Source organism: Hemicordylus capensis, chromosome 2, assembly GCF_027244095.1.
Source record: "Hemicordylus capensis ecotype Gifberg chromosome 2, rHemCap1.1.pri, whole genome shotgun sequence".
NCBI lineage: Eukaryota > Metazoa > Chordata > Lepidosauria > Squamata > Cordylidae > Hemicordylus > Hemicordylus capensis.
Window position 1 is genome coordinate 174,808,334 of NC_069658.1, and position 23,710 is coordinate 174,832,043.

The 23,710-nt window shown below is 45.7% G+C and overlaps 1 protein-coding gene across 6 annotated transcripts; it reads right to left on the reverse strand.

The window, feature by feature from the left end:
* Nucleotides 1–1,738: 1,738 nt before the first annotated feature.
* Nucleotides 1,739–21,816, reverse strand: ZNF653 (zinc finger protein 653). Of its 6 annotated transcripts, none has more exons than XM_053295382.1 (10): nt 21,434–21,816; nt 19,826–19,869; nt 17,896–18,111; nt 13,993–14,574; nt 12,323–12,497; nt 11,695–11,806; nt 10,816–10,930; nt 7,287–7,386; nt 7,058–7,096; nt 1,739–6,313 (listed from the first exon to the last, which is right to left on the reverse strand). In XM_053295382.1, the coding sequence occupies exons 1-10, from the start codon at nt 21,814–21,816 to the stop codon at nt 6,136–6,138; spliced, it is 1,944 nt and encodes a 647-aa protein (XP_053151357.1). In that variant the 3' UTR covers nt 1,739–6,135. The 6 variants fall into 6 exon arrangements, with proteins under 6 accessions (XP_053151357.1, XP_053151356.1, XP_053151362.1 ...); XM_053295381.1 differs by having other exon boundaries at nt 13,993–14,577; XM_053295387.1 differs by lacking the exon at nt 21,434–21,816 and adding an exon at nt 20,915–21,358 and having other exon boundaries at nt 13,993–14,577.
* Nucleotides 21,817–23,710: the final 1,894 nt, after the last annotated feature.

Genomic DNA, 23,710 nt, shown 5'->3' on the forward strand with positions numbered 1-23,710 from the left:
GCTCTCCTCTCCCTATCGCATTCCTTCCCTAGACAGAGTTCTAGGATGCTCTCATAGTCTTGAGATTCTTTCAGATGCCATACTCAGATGCCCTGCTCTTTTAGGTTGTTGCTACAACTGCCCTAGCAAAAAGTTGAACTGTGGGCCAATGGCAGCTGAGTGGATCTAGAAGACGATATAAAAGTTTCAGCAACTTTCCAAACCACAGGCCTGCCCTGCCATGCAGCAAAATGAAAGTAATGGCACCCTTTTTTCTGCACAACACAAATATGCACGTGGGAAACTTATCATATGCTCTGTGGCTCCTCTAACATTTTTGTTTTTGATATGCCTTCAGGCAAATATTCAAATCTTCTCCTTGGTTTTGCTTTCATCATAGACCAAATAGGAGAGATGAAATAGCATTTGGTTTATTCATTACACTTTTAGCAGCTCCATACCTACTGAGCTACAACAGCATCAGGTGCACCACACCCCTGTAGGTTTGTGGGGGGGAGAGGGGGAGAATACTTGAAATCTCCCAAATTCAATTGCCCTTTTCTGGATTTTCAGATGTTGCCGAAGGAGCACGGGGTCACTGGTTGGGATCACTTCTTTCAACAGGGAAGGATGTGTGTATGAAAGTGGCTCTTGGCAACAGTGTCTCTGCCATTTCTTTGACTATTCCTCTGCAAATTATGACTCCTAGAATCACTTCTGGTCCATTGGGAAGTTCCCAAATGGCTGGTTTAGGTCAGTCTATCAAGATGAGATAGGTAGTTACCTGTTAAGGGGTTTTGTGTTGTATCTACAGAGTCAGTGTGAGATCATCACACAAGCATGCTGCAGTGCTTAGACTAGGACTAGAAAGACTTGGGTTCAAATCCCCATTAGGCTGTGAAGCTCACTGGGTGATCTCTCAGCATAACCTACCTCACAGGGGTATTGTGAGGAGTAAGCAGGGTTGGGGGAGGAGAATCATGTACTCCTTGAATTTCTTGGAGAAAGGGTGGGATAGAGATGCATGAAATAATATGTCAAACAGAAAATACACTGAGCATATTCTTTGAAACTAAAATTTACGTTCTCATCCGATTTCATCCTCTTTGGGGTAGTTTTACTAGGGACAATCTGAGACCAAAAAAGGGTCCAAGCACTTCAGCTGAGGGCTCCATCACCTACACAAGAGCTGGTGTAGCACAGCAGCTAACAGACTGAGCTACAAGTTGGGAAGCCCAGAGGTTTAAGGCCACCTCTCATGAACTCACAAGGTGGCTTTCGGAAAGCCAGTTCCTCTCAGCTCCCCATCTGTAATATGGGAATAATGTAACTTACCTAGTGACAGGTAAGGATTACAAGATGATACAGGTGAAGCGTTTTGAACACTTAAAAGTGCTACACAAATCCTAATTATTATTGTTACCTTGCTTTGGAAGCTGGGTGAATGCACCTTTAACCACAGTGTTCCCATAAGCAGCATTAAACTATTGGCTTCACCTGCTGGTGAGTTAACAAAACATGTTGGCTAATACCTGCAGTTAATTTTAACATACTTTGAATGAAGCCATGGCAGTACAGACAAGCTTTGTTTATTAGCCCTTCCATTTAAAATCTCTGAGGGAAAGTGACTGCTCTGGAGTTGCTAACAAGGTGTTAATAGCTTCGGAGAGTAAGTGACTGCTAAAGAGCTCTTTAACTAGGATACAAGCATACCAGTTAAGTCCTTCCAAATGCAAAAACCACACACTGTTCATGCTCATCACTGAGAACTCAAATCTTCCTTTAATCAGCAGGGGCTTCAGTTTTACAGAATGTAGGCTGATGTGTTCCAAGGGAGTACTGAGTTGAGGTGTCTTCTCTCTTTGGCAAAAGGGAGTCTGGGCACTCTGCAGCTACATAGCACAGGGAGTGGAGGAGCATAAGAACTCCAAAGGTATCTCATCCGCACAAGGGCACGGCCAGCACGACCCAGGAAGAAACCGTCTAGGCCCTGAGCCATGGACCCAATACCTGTAGGACAGAGCTGCTAGAGATGGGGCATATTTACACCCTCTTCAACTTGTTCTGCAGGATAGCCATTCGTATCATGTAGCCTGCTCACATCAGACACCGGCTTCCTCACAGCAGAGCTTTTGTAACACGAAAGCATTAGACCTTGCCCTCTCCTCAAGCACAAATCAAAGCCACCACCTCATCTTTTCCATACAAAAAGCGGCAACTCCCCTGAATGATAACTGGTAACAAACCGGTGAGGAGGAAGCACCTGCAGCTCGGTTGGGGGTGGGGTACGGGGGGTGGGGGGAGAGAATTCAGGTTGCGGCCAAAGGAGAGCAGCTTTTGAGGTGCCCTTGGTGATGAGAGCAGCAGTTCCCTACGCCTGCATTATTCATGTGGCCTTGTCGGGTAGTGAATTATTTATTCAGCACTATTTGCAGGGAGTGGAGAGGCACCAAGGTGCTTTTAAAGCAAATGTAAAGAATGAGGGGGGTAGAGAGCGAAGACATGGGTTATTAATCCCTTCCCTACAAGAATATACTCCACAGGAGCCTAGACTAGGGAGTAGGATGGAGCTGGTTAACTTTTGGTACCGCCACAGAGAGAGGATTAGGGAATGAGTTGCTGGTTGTCAATATCAGTTCGTGTCGGCTCACCAGCAAGAACTCAGCTCGCAAAGCAGGCCTTAGCAGCACTGGAATAACACCACATAAGAGAGCAATTCCTAATGGTTAGACTCTCAACTGGCATCGTGAAGCCAGACAGAGGAGAAAGAATTGTTTACAGGCTTACTTAGCAAAGCTTACCATGAGCCTCCCTCCCCGCAGAGAAAAGGCTTTGCACATAACCTTTAGTGAAGAAAGGCCCTGTCTGTCCCCTTAACCCTGGAAAAAATGGGATGAAGTTGGCATAGCCTAGTGAACACACACACACTGCATCTAACAGCAAGATTAGATACGAAACTGCTGAGCAATCTCTCATACAGCAGTAATAGTACTGGCCTGCCTTACAGAGTTGTTGTAAAGATTACAGAGATAATGGATGTTGGATAATGGACACACTCTAGGAAAGGTGCTATCTAAAGTACTGTTCATACCAGCTCTTCTGTTCCTCTGGGTTCTTCTTTGGAAGATTGTCAGGGTTGTTGCTGAAGGCAGAATCGTTCAGGAAGGTGGAGAAAGGCCATGATCACTTATGTTGGTTCAGACAGGAGCACATGAAAACACGAAAGAGGGCTATGAAGGGTAGCCACGTTGAAGAACTGATGCTTCCCAAGCTATTTACACTGTCCTATTAAGTAAGTGAGGTCTAAAGCCAGAGATGCTTTCCAGTCCAAGGATCTCTTGAAAAAAACTAACACAATGGCTCAGGGCTTCCCAGAGTTAAAATATTTCATCATTCAGGGAGAGGATAGAAAGAAGTCTGGGGCGTGGGGAGAGAATGGACTGAAATATTTAGTGCCCTAGCACATAGAACTAACTTTAAGAGTCAGGAGGCAAGAGCAGAGTGAATGGGTTTTATAAGGGGGCTCACCGGTGGTTTGTGTTTTTGAAAAGCATACCCCCAAAGATCCTGTAGGTGTTCTCTCAGTCGCCCCTACAGGAAAAAGGCATTTTCCTTAGTGGAAGGGGGAAGAGTTAGGCCAGCAGCAGCAAATGCCAAGCCTGTAGGAAAGGAATAGTGTTCCACCTTGTGCAAAATGGGTGTGTGGCTGGCTTTCCCCCCTCAGCCCGAGTCCTGGACTGTAGTTTTGCTTAGCCAAGTAGACGTTGCTCTGGTTCCATCTGCTGGACATAGACTTGAATTGCAAGAGGGAACTGGTTTACTACTATCCTCATGGTCTACTACAGGAAAGTTATCATTCTTTCAATGGGAGACCGCCTGGGAACTCTATGCATGCTGCCTTAATTTCCATGACGGAAGAAATTTAAGTGTAGCATACAGACACGCACAATCTAGATTCAGCAGAACAGGAGCGCATAATTTGGCAAGGGGCAGTTATCATGGTGGAACTTATCAGAGGGAGGGTACATAAGAACAGGGGTCAGGCCCAAGGCCTATCTAGTCCAGCATCCTGTTTCACACAGTGACCCACCAGATGCCTCCGGGAAGCCCACGGGCAGGATAATAATGGTGCTGACTCTAGAGAACACCAGTCAGTCTGTGAATACCCAGGCAACCAACTCATGTTAAGTACAGGAAAGCAAGGGATACAGCTGTGCATACAAGAGAAACAGCAAGAAGCAACAACTAGAGCACTCTAAGGAAAAGGACTGTGCAAGAAGAGTATTCAGAAGCCAGCAGCAACTTCTCCTATCCACAGACAAGGAACATAACTGGAACACTATGAAAGCATGCAAATTAAGCATAATATCTGCACTTCAGTCTGCATCCAAGATAAAGGTATTTTAAAAAAAACAACACATGTGCGTGTGCTTTTTAAATGAATGATGGAAAGGGACAGAAGGCAGGAAGAGGTTTGGAAACTGGAGCAGTTTAGACAGAAACAAAAGCAGGAAGTAGTAACAGAAAGGGGAATATAGAAGGGTAGTTCTAGCTTCCTGTGACCAACGGAGCCCTTCTGAACCCTCCTATACTTTTCTAAGCCCTCACAACATCTGCTCAAGCTTCTTTAGCCCTGATCACTAGAGGCCTGCTTTCAAAAAGAACAAAAAGCAGAGGTCAAATGCAAGGGTCTGTGCCAGGCAAACCTGCCCATGCATGGAACACACAGATCTTGGCCATAGTCCATTCATGGGGTGGGCAAACAAAGAACTTAGCACAAGTGGAAGAGAGCTGTGGCTTTCGAGCTGTGTTCAGTGAGAAGATCCGCAACGGCAGGCAAGGTTGCTTGGAGGTCAGCTTGCTCTCAGCTACCAGCTGCCTTCTGCAGTGTAGTTGCAGAGTGCAGGGCACATTCCCGGACGGACTCTCGGCCCATACATGGCAACAAAGGAGGCGGCCCAAGAGGCATAGCTAGACAAACTGTACTCTGTAGGACATGCCCGGAAACCTCTGCAGCACACAGGCGTTTAGGTGGAGATAGAGAGGGATTCCTCATCTACGTTATTGTGAAAAGCGCTCTTGGTAGGCAGGCATACACTTTGGAAGCCACTGGAAGAGCAAAACAGGATGCAGAGTTTCCCAGCTGCACAGGAGCATGTTTTACGTAGGAAGGAGAGGGCTTCCTTCCATATCCATTTACCAACTACTGAAAGGCACTGCAAGTTTTTAAGCCACTATCAGAGGAAAGGGTGCTTACTGAAGTAAGAGCAGCCTTTCCAGACAAGTAGAAGGGTAGCTGCTCTTCCAAACATGGCAGGCCAGAAAGGGTAGGTGGGTACAAAGGCCCAGGACAGAGAAAGGGTCTTGCTTCCAGCAGAGTTGGTGCACATAAACACATCCACCACCACAAGCCTGCACTCTTTGGGACACCCAAATACACACATACAGAGGCCCACTCTGGCTTGCCTTCCAACAGAACAGCCCCGAAGATGAAGAGGCAAGTTCCTAATACCAGAGCTTTGGCTGATTTATGGCACCACCGCTTTGTTCAACTTTGCCGGGGGGGGGGGGGGGGGGGCAAGATATGGCCTTTCGCAAGACTGGATCAACAAATGCAGATCAGTCAAAGGGAATCTTGTATTATGACGGTTTTTAGATACAAAATGGTCATATGAACCAGTCCTAGAACTTCCCATGGCGGCAGCCTCTCCAAAGCTAGTGGCTCCTCCTATTGTGCTCTGGCCTCAGACAGAGCAGCAGGTACTTAGACAAGTAAAGGTGCTGCTTGGCAGAGAGCACCATACTGGCCAAGATTCTTCTCACTTATAGGTGCAGGCCCGATTACCAGAGAGACAGGACAGCTGTAGCAAACATCTCCAGTGACAGGATGGGTCGATTGGATGCAGTTGGGACACTCCCTCCCCACCCAATCCCTGAGAACACCAACACTTGCACATCAGAACTAAAACGTTTTAAGTCAGTTGTCACCGGCTCGTAAAAGGCTGCCCCCCTCGCCCCCATTACACTGACACGAGGGGTGCATCCTTCTGTTGGGGGAAGAACACACCACATTTCCAGCGGCGAGTGTGCAAGAAGTGCCCTCAGTTGGTCTGGGACCTTTGGTGGGGCAATAAATAAAGCAGTCCGTGCTCAGGATCAAGTCGCCTTGTGATCTGGGTGGCTTTTTAGCTTGTGGAACTTGACACTGTCCAGCTTTTCAAAGCGCTTGCCACAGTGCTCACAAGTGAAGTTGTACTGGACTTCTGAGGTATGCTTCTTCATATGCCAGTTGAGAGAGGCCCGCTGCCGGCACTGATAGCCACAGATCTCACACCTGCGAAGGAAGCAGCCATCACCCCTCTGCACTCCCATATTTGGGAGCAGAAGAGAGCCCACCACCCAGCCAACCCACCCACTACTGCTGACCACTCTTCCAGCTGCATGAGCACAGGACCCTGAGTGGAGGGAGAGCATGTGTGTCTGTCACTTGCCATGCTCTGCTCAGAAAGCACCAGAAGAGGGAATTCTGCCCAAATGGCCTTGCCAGCAGCTTCCATCACAGGCGGAAATGTCAATGTTCCCAGGGACAGCTTTGTGCTGCCTCCCCAACGTAGCTTTAACATTGGGCTTTAAACCAGGGTTACACACAGTGACTATCTGGCTACAGATTTTAACTGGTGCTTTCTTCTGTAGACGTGCTGATGGAACTGCTGCAAACAACCTGCACACATCTCCGCAGGTAGCAAGAGATATTAAAGCTATTACCTGCATCAAGATACTGTAATAACTGAACAGTTCATTCACAGTTTCCTACTGCTTTAGAAAACAAAACAAATCCCACCCAGTGCCCTCCTCCATTTAAGGGATGGAAACCCCTCCAACCCATCCTGCAATATCCCATTCTCCATCCTACTATGCTCTACTCTCTCTTCAGGCCCTATCTCTCCAGTTCATTGCTATCTCATGTACAGAATTCGGATGCTATAAGACCAGTCTTCCTCAATACCTCAAAACATGCCAGCTGAAGAATCCAAAGTTATTTAAAAGCAAGGACTTAAAAAAAAAAAAACCCACACACCTTTTAATGAGTTGACAGTCCTGCTTTAAACTCTGCAGTCTGTGAAACGAACAGGGGCAAGAGATCAGAACCAGCCAGGCTCAGCCCCTGTGATCTATCTTGTCAAGCTTCCCATCTCTGACATGAAAGGCAACAGCAAGCAGGTGCCAAAGACCTCACCCTAATGATCAGGCAAGAATGGCTCAGCCCAGATGCTTTTCTATTCATGCCCCCACTCCAGGTCACTCACTGGAGAGGCGTCTCTCCTGTGTGCATTCGGCGATGGACTTCCAGGTGGTTCTTCCGCTTGAAGGATTTGCCACAGGTCTCACAGGTAAACTCACGAACTCCTAAGAGGAAGGAGGAGCAAAAGTCAGCTCATTCTAAGAGAGAAGCCTTTGTCTCAAACACAACAGCTGGGGCATGGGGATCCATTCCTTTCCATAAGTCACTGGCTGGAGCAGCTAGCACAGTCACTGACACCTGCCAGGGCTGAATACAACCTAAGGAACCAAGCGTAGGTCTAAGGCACTGGGTCTCACTTTATGAAGCCATGCGCCAACTATAAGCTTGCACGAGAATTATGGGGACAAGGGTCTTCCTCGCACGGTCGCTGCAAATATGACCAAAGATTTGCTGGAATATGCACTACACATTTTATTTAAAACAATGAAGCTATTTTATACTACTCTTCATGCACAAAAGTACTCTACACTCCCTTTTTGTTCATTTAATAGAAACAATGGAATCAGAGCAACTTGTTTCACCTCAAAGTGGATGAGAGATGATAAACTGAAGCTGAATCCAAGCAAGATGGAGGTGCTCATTGTGGGGGGTTGTAATCTGGAGCACGGGATAGAATCTTCTGTTCTGGATGGGGCTACACTACACTCTCCCAGAAAGAAGAGGCACATAGTTTGCGAGTGCTCTTGGATCCTAGTCTCACCCTGGTGTCTCAATCTGAGGTTATGTCCAAAAGTGCTTTTTACCCGCTTCAGTTGATACTACAGCTCCGCTCGTTCCTTGAAGACAGTGACCTCAAAACAGTGGGGCATCACCTGGTAACCTCCAGGCTAGACTACTACAGCGTGTTCTACGTAGGGCTGCTTTAGTATGTAGTTGGGAAACTTCAATTAGTTTAAAAAAGAAGCAGCCAGACTGGTCTCTGGGGCAACTTGGAGAGACCATACCATGCACATTCTTAAACAAGTTGCACTGGCTGTCGGTATGTTTCCAGGCAAAATAAGAAGTGCTGGTTATCACCTTTAAAGTCCTGAATGGTTTAGGCCCGGGTTACCTGAGAGAACCCCTTTCCCTGCAAGATTCCCACCGCTCATTAAGATAATCATGAGAAGTCTGTCTTCGGGTGCCACCAGTTCATCTGATGGCAACCTGGGATCTGGCTTTCTATGAGTATAAGAGGCTTACCCTTTGGAGGCCTTCAAGAGAGCCCTAAAGGCCCATCCTTGTAGCCTGGCTTTTAATTGGTTTTAAAAATGAGTTTTATAGGAATATTTCAACAGATTTTATTTGATGTTTTATGTGAACCGCCCAGAGCCATTCTGGGATGGGAGATGTATAATTGAAATAAAATAAATAAATAAGTGGGATACTGTAGTGAACAGCCTCTCCTTCCCTTACAGAGTTAACCTGGAAGTGTACTCCGTCCTGATAGACAGGCAGCAACCTCTGGGGATCAGCCACTCTGCACGCAGTAGGTGGGACATAGAGGGCCTTGCAGCAGGAAGAGAAGTTCTCAGATTCCAACTGAGAACTTTGCTCTCAGTTGGCTGCAATCTTGGGAAGTTAGGACTGCAGGGGCCTGAAGTCTCTACCATGGATTTGCTGAGTTCAGGAAGGAAGTCAGGACTTTGGCTTCGGGGAAAGCTTTAGCCTAGGGAATGGTTTGTTAGTTAGCTTGCATTAAGACTTCTTATATTGCTCTGGTGTGCCTTGCATGACCTTGCAACTGTTTTACTGTGCTTTATCTGTAACATAACAAACTAAGAAACACAAGCCTGCACCCAGCTATCCATCCAGGGCGCTGCAAATGGCTCTGTAACCTGTAGAGGTGCTTTTAAAGGTTCCTTCCTATATCCCTGTCCCTTGCAACTGGGGTGCTTTTTGAAGTATCCTTGCAATTACTGAATGTTTCTTTTACCTGTAACTAAAAGCTGAGAAAGCCTCAGATGGAAGCAGTCTGTAGTATTTTGAATAAAGTTTTTCTCTTTTTTGTTCTTTGTATTTTACCTGCCTGAGTGGATTTTTAACTCAAGAAAAAGGGATTTTAATCTGGTGCAAAACATATCTCAATTTTGATTGCTCAGCAACTCTACCAAGGTTTCTCACCACATGTTTGCTGCACGTGGAAGAGTTTTTGTACTTTTCCAGTGGTAAAGAGAAGGAGAATTCCCTGAAATTTCACCCACACCGGAGGGGGGGGGGAATTAAACTCTGTTAAAAAGTGGGCGTGGTGGCAGTGATTGAGTTACTAAAGGAACAGTTTAAGTTTACACACTGGATGCCAATAGGTTTCTGGGCAAAATACAAAGTGCTAGTTATAACTTACAAAGCCCTAAACTCCTTAGGCCCTGGGTATTTAAGAGAGTGCCTTCTTCGCTATGAGCCCCACCGCCCATTGAGGTCACTTGAGGAGGTCCGTCTCCAGTTGCTGCCAGCTCGTTTGGTGGCTACACAGAGATGAGCCTTCTCAGTTGCTGCCCCAAGATTGTGGAATGTGCTCCCTACTAAGATACGAGCCTCCCCATCTCTGGCAATTTTTAAGAAACTTCTGAAAACACATCTCTTCAACCAAGCTTTCTCAGCTTTTTAAAACTTGTTTTAAAATTGTTCTGGCTATTTAATTGTTCTTTTATGATGTTTTAATTGTTAATTATTGTTTTATGCTATTTTATAATTTCTGTTTGAATTGTAAATTGATTTTAATGATGTTGTTTTAATGTAAACCACCCCTGAGTCTTTTGGCAGTATAAATTTTTTATAAATAAATAAATAAATAAATAAATAAATAAATAAATAAAAGGAACAGCCTTTGTGGGTGAAAGCAAGAGAGGATGATTCAGCATTTTTCTTCCCCTCACATGAGCTTGTTCTAAGAAAAAGGCTGGGTTAAATCGCTACAGAGACACACATAGATCCTTTAACCATTAATATAAAACAATATTATTGGTTAAAGGATCTATGCGTATCACCTACTTATTATTATTATTTATTTATTCGATTTCTATACCGCCCTTCCAAAAATGGCTCAGGGTGGTTTACAGAGATATAATAAATAAGATGGATCCCTGTCCCCAAAGGGCTCACAATCTAAAAGAAACATAAGATAGACAGCAGCAACAGTCACTGGAGGTACTGTGCTGGGGGTGAATAGGGCCAGTTACTCTCCCCCTGCTAAATAAAGAGAATCACCACCTTAAAAGGTGCCTCTTTGCCAAGTTAGCAGGGGGACTTATTTTATTCAAATGGTTCCAAATGGCCAAAAGTGAAAATCCTCAGAATACCTTTTTATAGAGTGACGGATTAAGTAGATTCACTGGCTTATCCCATGCTGTCTAGAAGTTAGTGAAGTTCTTTACTCCCAGTCCCAGGCTGAAATATGCTGATGGACGAGTTTAACAGTTCCATCAGAATTACTGTATTTGTTTCTACGATAATCCTTCTTTCTATAACATACTCAAGGCAGCTAAGGCAAGCTATAGGAGGTCTTATCTTGTCTCCGTACCAAGGCAAAAGAACCATTAGAACTGGAAACAAACCTGAGTGAATTATCATGTGCCTGCGGAGATGGTTGGACAGGTAGAACTTCTTGCCACAACCTGGGTGGGGGCACACCTTCGTCTTTCCTTTCCGATGAACAAGGTTAACATGATTCTAGGGACAGCAAGAGATGGAATGAACGTTGCCCCTTGTAAACACATTACTGGGAAGCTTTGATGTCTAATGAACCCATAACAAAGGCATGAACCCACATTAGGTTTCAGTAGAAATAGCTCTTTTTGCTCAGAGCCTTGAGTGGTTTGCAATCTAGCAGCTGGGCTTCAAGAAAATGTTTTGTTACTTGGAAACATAGGAAGCTGATTTATGATGAGTCAGAACATTGGTCTACCTAGCTCAGTATTGTCTACACAGACTGGCAGCGGCTTCTCCAAGGTTACAGGCAGGAGTCTCTCTCAGCCCTATCTTAGAGATGCCAGGGAGGGAACTTGGAATCTGTGATGCTCTTCCCCAAGCAGTCCCATCCCCTAATGGGAATATCTTAACAGTGCTCACAAACAGTGTCCCATTCAGATGCAAGCCACAGAGGAGCCTGGTTAGCAGAGGGAGAAATTAATGCTTGCTACCACAAGATCAGGTCTTCTCCTTATTAGGACTCACCTGCCCCACAGAACACTATGCTCAATCCATAAAAAGTGCTTTCTTGGAGGGGAGGGGGAGTTTTAGAGGATGCTCAAAAGGGCAACAACCTTCAATGTATCTTTGCAACTGCCTGCACATCACAAGTTAATTTTTTAAAAAAGAAAGCACCTGAGTCATCGGCACACCTAACAAGGGAAGCAGTTCTGTTATTTCTGCTGTTTTCTAAGCTCTCCAACTTGGGACACCATTTGCTAAGTTTGAACAAGGAGGAACCATACCTGAAAACTACTAAGTGCTACATAGACCTGGGTGCATCCTTCATAGGGACAGTGGAACATCTCCAACATGCCATCTGCATCCATCACACGACCTCGTTTGCTCCGCCTCCTCCTAAAGAGAGAGAAGAGACAGAAGGCTGTCTGCAGAGAAGCCACAAGCACCGTTCAGGCGGCCTCCTTTAGCTCCTGCACCCCAGAAGACCAAACGGGACAATTTCTATCCATGCATCCTGGAGCTCTTCACATAGATATAGGGCCAAGAAGTCTAGAAACCCAGAATTAAGGAATATCACCCAGCAGTCACTCTAGCATAAAATGCAGTGACTTTTGCATGTTCCCAAAAATCCATTTCAGGGCCACAAACATGAGCTTGAAAAGAAGAGGGTCCAGAGAAGTTTTCAAGAAACCAGACGTAAAACTCCTTCAATTGATACCAGCTTCTTGTCTCTCATAAACACAACATACCCTACAACCAACCAAGATCCCTGAAGGCTGGAATGATGGCATGCATGAGACGCAAGACAGGCATTCTCTACAGGCAAGCAAAGACCAGGAGCAGCACCCAGTTCCTCCTCCTGGCAGTGACTCAAGCAAACACAATCTGCTGCAGCTGCTGCTTTTCACTTACTTTTCAGGTTCCTTTGGAATCTCGTAGATAATGGACGACATGTTGTTGCCATCTGTCTCCTCTTCAGGCTCAGGCTCTGGCCCCTCACTCTCATGGGCTGGCTCTGGGTCACATGGTGTCTCTATTTCTGTAGGGGGCTGTGGCTCCTCTTTTTTGAGTTCAAAAAGCTCATTTTCTGTCAGCAATCACAAAGCACAGTTGGAATTCTGCATGCTGAACACTTCTTCCTGGAAAGTCCAGAGATCTATACATAGGCTGAGGAGTATCTAAGAGCTCATCTATCACTCTGAAAATGCACTCCCTTCCTACCCCTTACAGGGCAAGGAATTGTTGCTCCTGGTTGGGTGGAAGGATGAAAGATCCTACAGAGGCTGACCAGGCACTGGGGTCTTCATCCAAGGCTCCTCTGGGTATTGCCTCCACCCTCTGAAGTAAGGCAGAAGCAACTGGGAAGAGAGCCTTCTTGGCTATGGTACCCTGTCTATGGAGGAGATTTTCTCCTTAGGGAGGTTCACCTGGAGTCAACCTTCATGTCACATCAACACCACGTGAACACCTTTTAAACCATAACTGAGTTTGCTTATTAACTATGTTTTCATCTGCTGTTCTTTTCATGCTCTATTTTCATGCTTCTTGAGGTTACTTTGATATTATTGGGTTTTGAGTCACTCTAGGACAGGATACACATTTATCAAATAAATAAAGAAGCCTAAAACTCACAGGAATTGTGACTATAGCTCTTGATAAGCTAGAGAAGTAAGTTGAAATAGCTGGAAGCAGAAGGGAGCAGCTGCCACTCCAAAGAAAAGTGTTCACCTTTCTTTTCCTACAAGAGCTTCATTCCTGAAGAGAAACTTGTAAATAACCAACCACTCACCTTGTCACTTGTGGCCTCCAGGAGACCAAGCAGAGGCATTACAAAGGCTGGTTCGTTTTTTCCTCCTAAGCCACAAATGACTAATTCAGATGCGTGTGCGTGTATGACGTAAAAAGTGTCAGGGGAAAAGTCATGTTTTCAAAACATTCTCAAAGTTGCTTCAAGATTGCCCCTTCAGAAGCAAGCCAATGCTTCAAAATCTCCTTGATGCACAATTTGATACATGAATCAAAAACAGATGTATGTACATCCAAGACACATACCTTCATCTTAATTTGTGTATGCTAAGCATACAGTTCAGACAGCCATTTTATTTTAAAAATAATGTTTTAGGGAATTATATGCTAACACAAACCCGTAACATAAGCATTCCACAGCTTTCAACTTCCTCTACATTATAGTGCCCCACAAGCAATTGTTGGTCTCTTTGGAGGAGGACTTTGCTGCTTGGGCTTCACTGCAAAGTCACTGTTTACAAGATGTGGGGAGAAGAGTCATAAACTGCTCTGCAGTTCCTCACAACAGCCTGGTTTTACCTCCAGTAAAGCTAGTTTACAGGAGGCAGCAGCTGCCGGGTTGCAAGCAAAGGTTTGTTAAGAGACAGATTCAGGTAAGGCACACACAGCTTGGGAGGGATATTTCCTTTGGTTCTGACAGTGCACAGTTGGGAGCTCCCCTGCCCTCCCTCACTCAGAGCAGAAGCTGCCACTTCACACAGTGGCTCAACAGCCAGGCACCTTAGCAAGAACAAACATGCTGACCAGAGGACAGCCAGGTCGGCGGTGGAAACTACCTTTTTTGGTTTCGATGTATTCCATGTCTTCCATGCTACCAGGCTGTCCATTCTCAGCATCCGCCTGAGCGTAAGCTGCCACACCCTCAATCATGGCACAGGGCAGCTCCTCCCCTCCCGTACTGGTGACGTTCAGCTGGATCCCCTCAGCTGTGAGAGCATCATAGCCGGGCCCAGCAATTATGATCACCTGTGAACCTTGCATCACACCCTGCACAGGGCAGCTGGCCACCACTTCACCAAGTGTCTCTTGCGTCACGTTCTCAAACAGAGTCCCATGGCCTGAACTCATCTGCACAGGCACTGGCACACACACCACAGTCTCCATAGTCTCTGGGCCACTGAGGGGTGGGTTGTGGCACATGCCAGTCCCCTGCTCTGCAGTCAGGTTCTCAATATGGTGCTCAAATGGAATGTGGATGCCATCCTGAGTGATGAGCCCACTAGCACTCTCGCCTGCCACATCTGCTGGTGGCTGCTGCGCCTGGGGCTTGGCCTTCCGGCTCTCCGGCTGTTCCTCTGACTCAGAGCCGGAATTCTCATCCGAGGACCCTGAACTTCCAGCCCCTGTGCCGTTCACAACTGCTAGGGCAAAACAAATAAAGAGAAAGTTAGCAGGGACCATGGCAGGACAAGCCTCGCATATTTGACCTCTACTGTTCTCCAACACGACCACTGCCCAGCAGCATTCTGCAGTATACAACAGAGATACTTGTTTGGCTGGCTCTTAAAGCACCAGAGAACTAGAACTGCCCTCACACTCATCTTGCTTTGGAAAGACATCCTCATAGGAACATAGGAAGCTGCTTTATACCAAATCAGACCATTGGTCCATCTAGCTCAGTGGTCTTTACACTGACTGACAGCAGCTCTCCAATATTTTAGGCAGGGCTCTCTCTCAGCTCTCCTTGGAGATGCCAGGGATTGAACCTGGGACCTTCTGCATGCAAAGTAGATGCTGTACCACTGAGCTACAGCCCTATCCAATATATGCACTCTTAGAAATTCTACACACTGAAGAAGCTAAATATTTCAGCATAACAAGTGCATCTGCTTGCCTCTCTTTTCTCCTGCCACTGTCCATCCTACCAGGAAGCAGTGTTCCCTCTAAGGCGTGCATGTGTTCACACATTTTTTATGTCCACTCAGTTAATTTTAAATCCCAGTCAGGTTGAATCAGGAAGGCCCCACTCTGAATGCATGTGCGCACAAACAGCCTTGATGCTGCCACCCAGTACAAAACTCATTCCACATACAGATGAAAAAAAACTAGAGAGAATATTACCAGGAAGCAGACTAAATGGAACCAAGTCAGACCATTGGTCATCTAGCTCAGTATTGTCTACACAGACCGGCAGCAGCTTCTCCAAGGTTGCAGGCAGGAGTCTCTCAGCTCTATTTGGGAGATGCCAGGGAGAGAACTTGGAATCTTCCCAAAGAAGCCCCATCCACTAAGGGGAATATCTTACAGTGTTCACATGTCTCCCATTCAAATGCAAACCAGGGCAGACTCTGCTTAGCAAAGCGGACAATTCATGCTTGCTACCACAAGACCAGCTCTCTTTCCCTACCACTCAAAGCAGTAGTGGCTGAAGTTGCTCTAATGTCAGTTCCATCTTGAGTTGCACTTTGTCAACCCACTCTTTGTTCTGAAGGGAATATACACAGAAATAATCTATTCTGGATGCTGTAGCACATGGCCTGATTTTTGTACCACTAGAAATGAGTTAGTCAATAAGCTACCAAAATGTATCTTGCAGTCACAGCAAAAAGCCTATTAGGTAGCATCCAGATTTGTGCTAGTGCTATTGCATCAATGCCAAACATTTTCTCCATCCCCTCCTCAGCACTGCAGCCTCTAAAGTCTCTCCCAAAACCCATTCCTAAAAGTCAAGTGATCCTTGCAACAGCATAGGATTTGATGAAGATAGCTGCAGGGGTTGGAGAGGAATCCCTAGAAACCAGGAAGAGGCACTTTCTGCAAGCAAAGCAATGTCATTACATAAAAACTATAGTACTGACACATTTGGAATATTGTGTGTAGTCCATTTCCCTCAGGCATAGAAGAGGCAAGTAAAGTTATCAAGATGGAGAGTAGGGATGTGCCAAAATGAGGTTCAGCTTCCGAATCATGGCACAATCCCTTTAAAATCGAGGGCTTACCCAGCCCCTTCAAAGGAGAAGAGAGCAGGTTCATCCCTGCACCTCCTCCAATCACCACCACTGCAGTAATCCCGGCACTTCCCCCAGCTATGCCTGGGCACCAGCGGGGCATCTCCCAGCTGCCCCTGTGCGACATCAGCACATACATGGTTGCCACGCATGTGTGGAGGCCATGTGTGTGCTGGCATCACGCACAAGCTGCTGGGGGAGAGTGCTGCCAGCATACAGGTATAGCTGGGGGGAGCACTAGGATTACTGCACTGGTGGCAATCAGAGGAAGACCAGGGATGTACCTCTTCTCCTCTGCATTAAAGGGGCTGGGTAAGCCCTTGATTTTAAAAGGACTGTGCCGTGATTCAAGAAGCTGAATCAATCAATTTGACTTGCAGTTAGTTCAAGACAATGTAATGCTCACTAACAGAGATGACCTTTTCTTTTAAAAATAGAGACAACTGGTATAGCTATTAGTAGACCTAGGAAATGTACCAATTACCAGATGCTAGAAACAAGCAACAAGACCAGTACAGCCGGTACTTGTGAGTTTTTGAAGGACATATGGCTCAGTCCTGCTGAAAACCATTCTGGGACGATGGAATTTTGTCCAATCCAACAAGGCAATTTTGGTGCCCTCATATTCATCATTTGTTATACACATAAGAGATTTGCTTCCTAAATATTATTTCTACTCACACAACCAACCTATGGGACACAAATCACTTCCCCCCTTTGACAGATGGAGAACTGAAATAAAGAGCAATTTGACTAAGATTGTCAAGTAGCTTCACGACTGCACTGGGATGCAAACCCTAATGCAAAGCCACCTTAGGAGTTTGTGAAGGTGGGAGAACACACTCACTGCACAGAACTTTCAAACTTGCATCACAGCATTCCAAGCTTGTCCAGATTTCTCCAGAATATTTAGTGCCTCTCCACAACAAGAAGTGTCAGAATCCTTATTTTCAGGGCGAATCCAAATTAATTCCTTTGGTACATGGACAGTTTGGGGCAATGCATGCATGCATAGACAGCACTGGCACCAGAACCTAAGCCTCTGTCCACCCTCCTTGCTGCCCTCCTGATACTCAGGTGACAAGTGGTGTGAATAGATTGCTGGGAGATAGGCCATTATCTTGCTGGGAGATAGGCCATTATCTTGCTGGGAGATAGGCCATCTGCTTCAAAGCAATGTTGTGTCCAAGCAAACAGCACCTGCTCCAGATAGACCCAGATTCAGGTGGTGTAATACTTCAGGTATCTGAGAAAATCAAAAGCAGTACAAAATAAACTCATGCAGCCTCTACCACCACCAAGCCACCTGGCACAAACAGAGAGATAATTCTTCAAAAAGCATCAAGGCCTTGCAAGCAAAAAGACTCCTTCCCTTGCCTTCAAGGCAAGAGCTCTCCAAACCCAGGCCTACCCCAGAACATTATCTGTGTACTTCCTCATGGAACTAGTTCTCAACCGAGTGTGCCTCAAGAAACAATTCCTTTGATGCATTTGCTTTGACATGCTGAATCTGGAGCTGGGTCCACAGTGGAATACCAAGGTATGTGCTCCACCTGCTCACCATTCCAGCCATTGTGAGAAACACAGTAACCACCAATGGAAAACAAGACTCAAAACATGACCTAGTGTTCGAACAATTTCAGTGAGATCCCAGTTTGCTTCACTGATTTCCGGGAAGGTGGGCGGTGGGGGAAGCTGGGGAATATCTCAGAAGGAGACCTCCACACTCACCATTGTCACACTCATTTTCAGAGTCACTGAGGGGCTTAAGCGGGGAGTGCAGGTCCTGGAAATAGCGGTGTCCTGCTTCACATTGCCATACAGCTGTTGTGTACATCCCAAAGGTGGGGTCCAACTCCGAGAGGTGGGGCTCATAAGGGCAGCGGTTCTTGTGGTCTTCATACCAGATCACTGTGTTCTTCAGGCAGTTCACATTCCGCCTTCTTCCTTGGGACATGGGTGGAAGATGGAGGCAGAGAGAAAGGTCATGAATTTGAGAAACACAGAACAGAAGGCTCCACCTAATTACGACTGGTGGCCTGGAATTTTCGTTGCACAAATGTAATGTTGGGGAGGTTGTTTAAAAACCCATTTTTGCTGGCGTCTGGGGGCAGCGATGACTTTAGCAGTGCTTAGTATGCCGATAATTCCCCCAGCAATCAATTCATGCCACTCATCATTTTAAAAAATCCTCTAGAACAGTGTTTCTCAACCACCAGTCCATGGACCGGTGCCAGTCCGTGAGGAGTTGAGTGCTGGTCCATGCTTGTTCATGAGGAATTAACCCCCTGAAAACAATTTTGAGCTGGTGGGGGCCGGTGCCAGGAATTCTCCAGAGTGCATTTCTAGGCAGGCAGCCCTCCCTGCTGGAATTACGTTCATTTTGCTTCCTCGAAATGAATGTAATCCCGGAAGTGAAGACTGCCTGCGTAGAAATGAGATCCAGAGAGCTCCCAGCAGCAGCGGCCCCCACTGAATCAAAATTGGTTTTGGGGGGTCCCAGGGGGTGACCCCTTTACTAACTACTGGTCTGGGAAACTATGCACAAAGAATGTACCAGTCCATGACTCCAAAAACGTCAACACTGCTCTAGAAACACCAGGAAATGACCTTACACGTCGTAGATTCCTGCCATGTTCTAAAGATTTTTTTAAAATAGCAAGAATGTTAGCACTTTAACTGTAGCCACTCCTGAAGCCACTGCTACCTACAGCCACATGGCTAAAATAAATTAATTAATAATAATAAAACCACCCCAACACCACCAAAGTAGGTAGAGGTGTGTGCGAGTGTATATGAGAGAAGGGGGGGGAGGGTATAATTCAAGGCTGTAATACGGACCATTAAAAACCCAGTCAGTTCAATTACATATACATTAATGAAAGTGTAATGAAGAGACCTCTAGATACATCAAATGGTAAAATCAGAACGCTTAACTCTAAATGTGACATGAGGATAGGAAAATTTAATTCCTTGGGAAAAAACTCATCAAATACATTGGAATTAAAACGTCATCATTGACTGAGGATTTATATTAGAGCAATTATGCACACCACTGATCAATCAAACGGCAGTTAAATGGCAGGAGCTTGCTATCTCATGGTCAGGAAGAATTGCAAGTATAAAAATGAAGTACTGTATTGCTTTTGCTTCACACTTTAACCAGCAGTGAAAATTACGAAGTTGGCTAAATATGATCAATACATATGAGGATAGTAGACATGTATACAAGAAGCAAGGAAAAGATGATACAGTGTGATCCTAAACACATTTACTCAGAAGTAAGTCCACTGAATTCAATGAGATTTACTCTGCAAGTCTCCTAATGTCCTAGTCTCTACACCACTGTAGGTTCACCTTAATCATCAACTTAACTGCAAGTAAAAACCAGTTGCAATTGACTGGCTTCTGATGAGTTTCCAACAGTGCTACTTTGATGCTGAACAAGCTGCCCTTCCTTGTAGAAGATCTCAAATGCTCTACATACTGGTACAAGATTTGCAATCCTGTCAGTGACCACTCACAACCAGAAACCCTTGGTCTCCACATAGCACTGGGTCCAAGGAAAGGTCCAGTGAGGCTCCTTTCTGCTCTCGGCACAAAAGTCATTCAACCAGTATCACAAAGCAAACCAGACACCCCAATACAAATATTTACTTACTTTTCTTTCGCTGTGGTTCATAAGGCATTTGCTCCCATGGCTTCCTGCAATAAAAGATTGTGGCTTGTCACAGCAGACACACACATGCTCAGAAGTGGATGTTATGCTCTAAGTTTGCCAAAATAAGGTCTGCTCAAAACAAGTTGTTTTGCAATGGAATAAAAAAAGAAAAACCTCTTCCTGTACAAAGTATTTGATACAACAATCCATTAAGAGTTCCGTTTACAGGGAGGGGAAACGGGACTCAAGAAATGATCTCCCAAGGCCAGCCAGCACGTTCATAGCCAACTTACCATTTTGCTTTCAAAACAAGTTTGCAGGAGGACTTTTTAAAATTTATCTGGTGTTATTGTTTCCAACAGAAGTTTGATTGTCCTCTCTTTTACATTTGTTTTAATTTCATGCTGGTCGTTGACCGAAATAAAGAGATTGATTGAACAAGTTTGCAGCATCTAAAACCACACCAGAATCTCTCTGCTAAGCATCTAGAGCTATATCTTACATTTCTAAATGTAAACAAATGACTTAGGGATTTTATGGCATAATGGCAGGTAAATCATATGATGCCAAATATTTAAGTATATTTTAAGCACTTCTCTCCAGACAATGTAAAACTTTTTTTGTGACTATAGAAGGATCCACATTGATGTTTTAATGTAGCTCACCTAAGATTACTGATTTACTGGGTTTAATTCTGAAACAATCTAAAGATGTTTGGCCCTTGCTGGCAAGTGGGAAACAAACCCCACTCACAATGCAGACATTCCAGCCAACAATCCATCTGCTTTTAACTGCCTATTTCTGAGGAATGTTACTGAATGGACAGCTGCCCTAGACCCAAACGAAAACCTTGTTTTAAGGACCGATATCAACCTGGGCATGGCAATAGTTGATGACCTTTGCCTCCAGTTCAACAGGAGCAATCACACTTCTCTGCATCCATTAGATCGTTCTGTGGCAGACCTTTAATACTCTTGATCAGTGGCAAATCAAATGTGGAACCAGACACATGTAGAAGAGACCATCTTGGAGTAGTTCCATTAACTTCTGTCACAAGTTCATAGAAGATTGTGATGGGCAAATACTCACTTTTCTCTAAAAATGAGAAATGGCTCTGTACTTTTGAGTTTTATGGATCGAAAGCTGTTTAGCACCGTGGACTGTTGTCTCCACTGCTGCCACCAGTTAGGTTCACAAACTAAAGCAAATCTCCTACATCCTCAAGTGACTACACTTTCTCCCTTCCATTCTTGAACACCCACATTATACCAATGTCTCTCTATCTCTTTGCACAAGCTGCTCTACAAAACTTAACTTTTCCATGAAATCTTTTCCACAACCCCTTAATCCTCATCCCCTACTGAAGCGAAGTTTGGGATTAAAATTAAAATCCTCCCCCAAAACTTCACCATCCTTCCCTCTCCATTGCCTCCCATGTAGAATTTGAAGCCATAGGATCCTGCGGACAGTGACCCGTCCTCCTGTTTGTTACTGTGTAAAGCACCACACATGTCGACAACGCTATACATATATTAGTATTAATACGACAGCACTTCATTTTTAGGAAGCCGCTCGTCCTCTTCCTTATCCCCGGCCGCCGGTTCTCACCCGCGGCGCCCGGCCCGCTGCTCCCGCTCCAGTTCCAGCAAATAAGCCGCCAGTTTAGCGTCACTCCAACCGCTGCGCTGCCTCAGGTCCACCCACGGGCCATGGGACTCGCCTAAGTAGACCCGCCGCGCGTCATATTTCTTGCGGGACTCTAGACGGCGCCGGGTACGGTCGGACTCCGTGAGGCGCGGCCTGCCCCGGGCCTTGCGCCCGCCCCGAGCCTTGCGCCCGCCCGGCGCCGGCTGGGCATCTGCGTCTCCAGCCGCCGCCTCTTCCTCCTCCTCTTCTTCCTCCTCCTCCTCCTCTTCCTCCTCCTCCCCTTCTTCCTCGGGCTCCCCACCACCCTCCTCGCCTGGGGCCGGGCCGCGCTCCGAGTCGCCCATCCCCGCTGGGTAACCAAGGAACCCCCAACTCCAGGAACCCCGTTGTTGTTAGGAGCGGGAGCGGCGCAAGTCAGTGATGTCAACAAACAGCGACAACAACTCGTTTCCGTTTCCGAGTTTCTATGCGCATACACCCAAGGTAAGGAGGCTACCTCTTTAGTCAGATGACGGCCATAGAGATAGGGAAAGGCAAGATATGCTCTTACCTACGCCCCTCGGTGCTGACCTGCAACAAAATATTGCATCCCCATCTCCTATCCAGGGTTCCGGCCAGCAAACCATGCCACCAAAATCCAGGGTAGTTTAAGGGGGTAGTATATTTTGAGGATACCACGGACAGCCAGGAAAACAAACAAATGGATCATGGAACAAATCAATCCAGAATTTTCACTCGAGGCACAAATGACCAGGCTTGGACACATTATGCGAAAACCCAGTTCTCTTGAGAAGCCCATAATGCTGGGGGAAGTTGAAGGAAAGAGTAGTAGAAGAGGACGACCAGAGGCAAAGTGGATGGACTCGATTACGACAGCAAAAAATGCACCGCTGAGAGACCTAAAAGCCCAAGTTGAAGACAGATCATTCTGGAGAGAATCTTATCTTTGTGGTTGCTAAGAGTCGACATCGACTTGATGGCACTTAATCAATCAATAAGCTGTTAGGGGCTCAAATTGTGATCCCACCCGTTTTTCATTTCTTTTCCCTACCAGCCCCCTGTAACATTCTGTGACTTCTGGAGGTCATCAAGTATGTTCCGTCCTTGTTGGGCTGTTTAGTCTCCCCAACTTTTACATATTTTAAAATCTGTAAAACTGATTATCTAGACCCATTTCAAACTGGTTTTCAGGAGGGCTATGGGGTGGAGACTGCCTTGGTCGGCCTGATGGATGATCTCTAATTGGGAATTGACGGGGGAAGTGTGACACTGTTGGTCCTTTTGGATCTCTCAGAGGCTTTCAATACTATCAACCATAGTATCCTTCTGGAATGTCTGAGAGTGTTGGGGGTGGGAGGCACTGTTTTACAGTAGTTCCGCTTCTACCTCTCGGACAGATTTCAGATGGTGTCAATTGGAGATTGTTGCTTTTCAAGATCTGAGCTTATGTATGGTGTCCCTCAGGGCTCCGTACTTTCTCCAATGCTTTTTAACATCTACATGAAACCGCTGGGAGAGATCAGGGATTTGGAGCTGGGTGTTACCAGTACGCTGATGACACCCAGGTCTACTTCTCCATGTCACCTTCTTCAGGAGCTGGCATATCCTCCCTAAATGCCTGCCTGGAAGCAGTAATGGGCTGGATGAGGGAGAATAAACTGAAGCTGAATCCAGATAAGACGGAGGTACTTATTGTGCGGGGTCAGAACTCAAGAGATGATTTTGATCTACCTGTTTTAGATGGGGTCACACTTCCCCAAAAGGAACAGGTTTGCAGTCTGGGAGTACTTTCTGAATTCACACCTCTCCCTGGTTTCTCAGGTTGAGGCGGTGGCCAGGGGTGCTTTCTATCGGCTTCGGCTGATACACCAGCTGTGCCCGTTTCTCGAGATCAATGACCTCAAAACAGTGGTACAGGTGGCTACACAGAGATGAGCCTTCTCGGTTGCTGCCCCAAGATTGTGAAATGTGCTCCCTACTAAGATACGAGCCTCCCCATCTCTGGCAATTTTAAAGAAACTTCTGAAAACACATCTCTTCAACCAAGCTTTCTCAGCTTTTAAAAACCTGTTTTTAAATTGTTCTGGCTATTTAATTGTTCTTTTATTATGTTTTAATTGTTAATTATTGTTTTATACTGTTTTATAATTTGTTTGAATTGTAAATTGATTTTAATGATGTTGTTTTAATGTAAGCCACCCTGACCCTTTTGGAAAGGGGGTTTAAAAAATTTAAACA

Excerpts from the sequence above, each read along its gene's own strand:
- ZNF653 (XM_053295381.1), bottom strand. The coding sequence starts at position 21,816 with ATGGGCGACTCGGAGCGCGGCCCGGCCCCAGGCGAGGAGGGTGGTGGG. Across the intron at positions 18,112-19,825 it reads TGAACCACAGCGAAAGAAAA|GAAGAAGGCGGAATGTGAAC; the intron begins GTAAGTAAATAT and ends CCATGTCCCAAG. Across the intron at positions 7,387-10,815 it reads GCACATGATAATTCACTCAG|GAGTTCGTGAGTTTACCTGT; the intron begins GTTTGTTTCCAG and ends CCTTCCTCTTAG.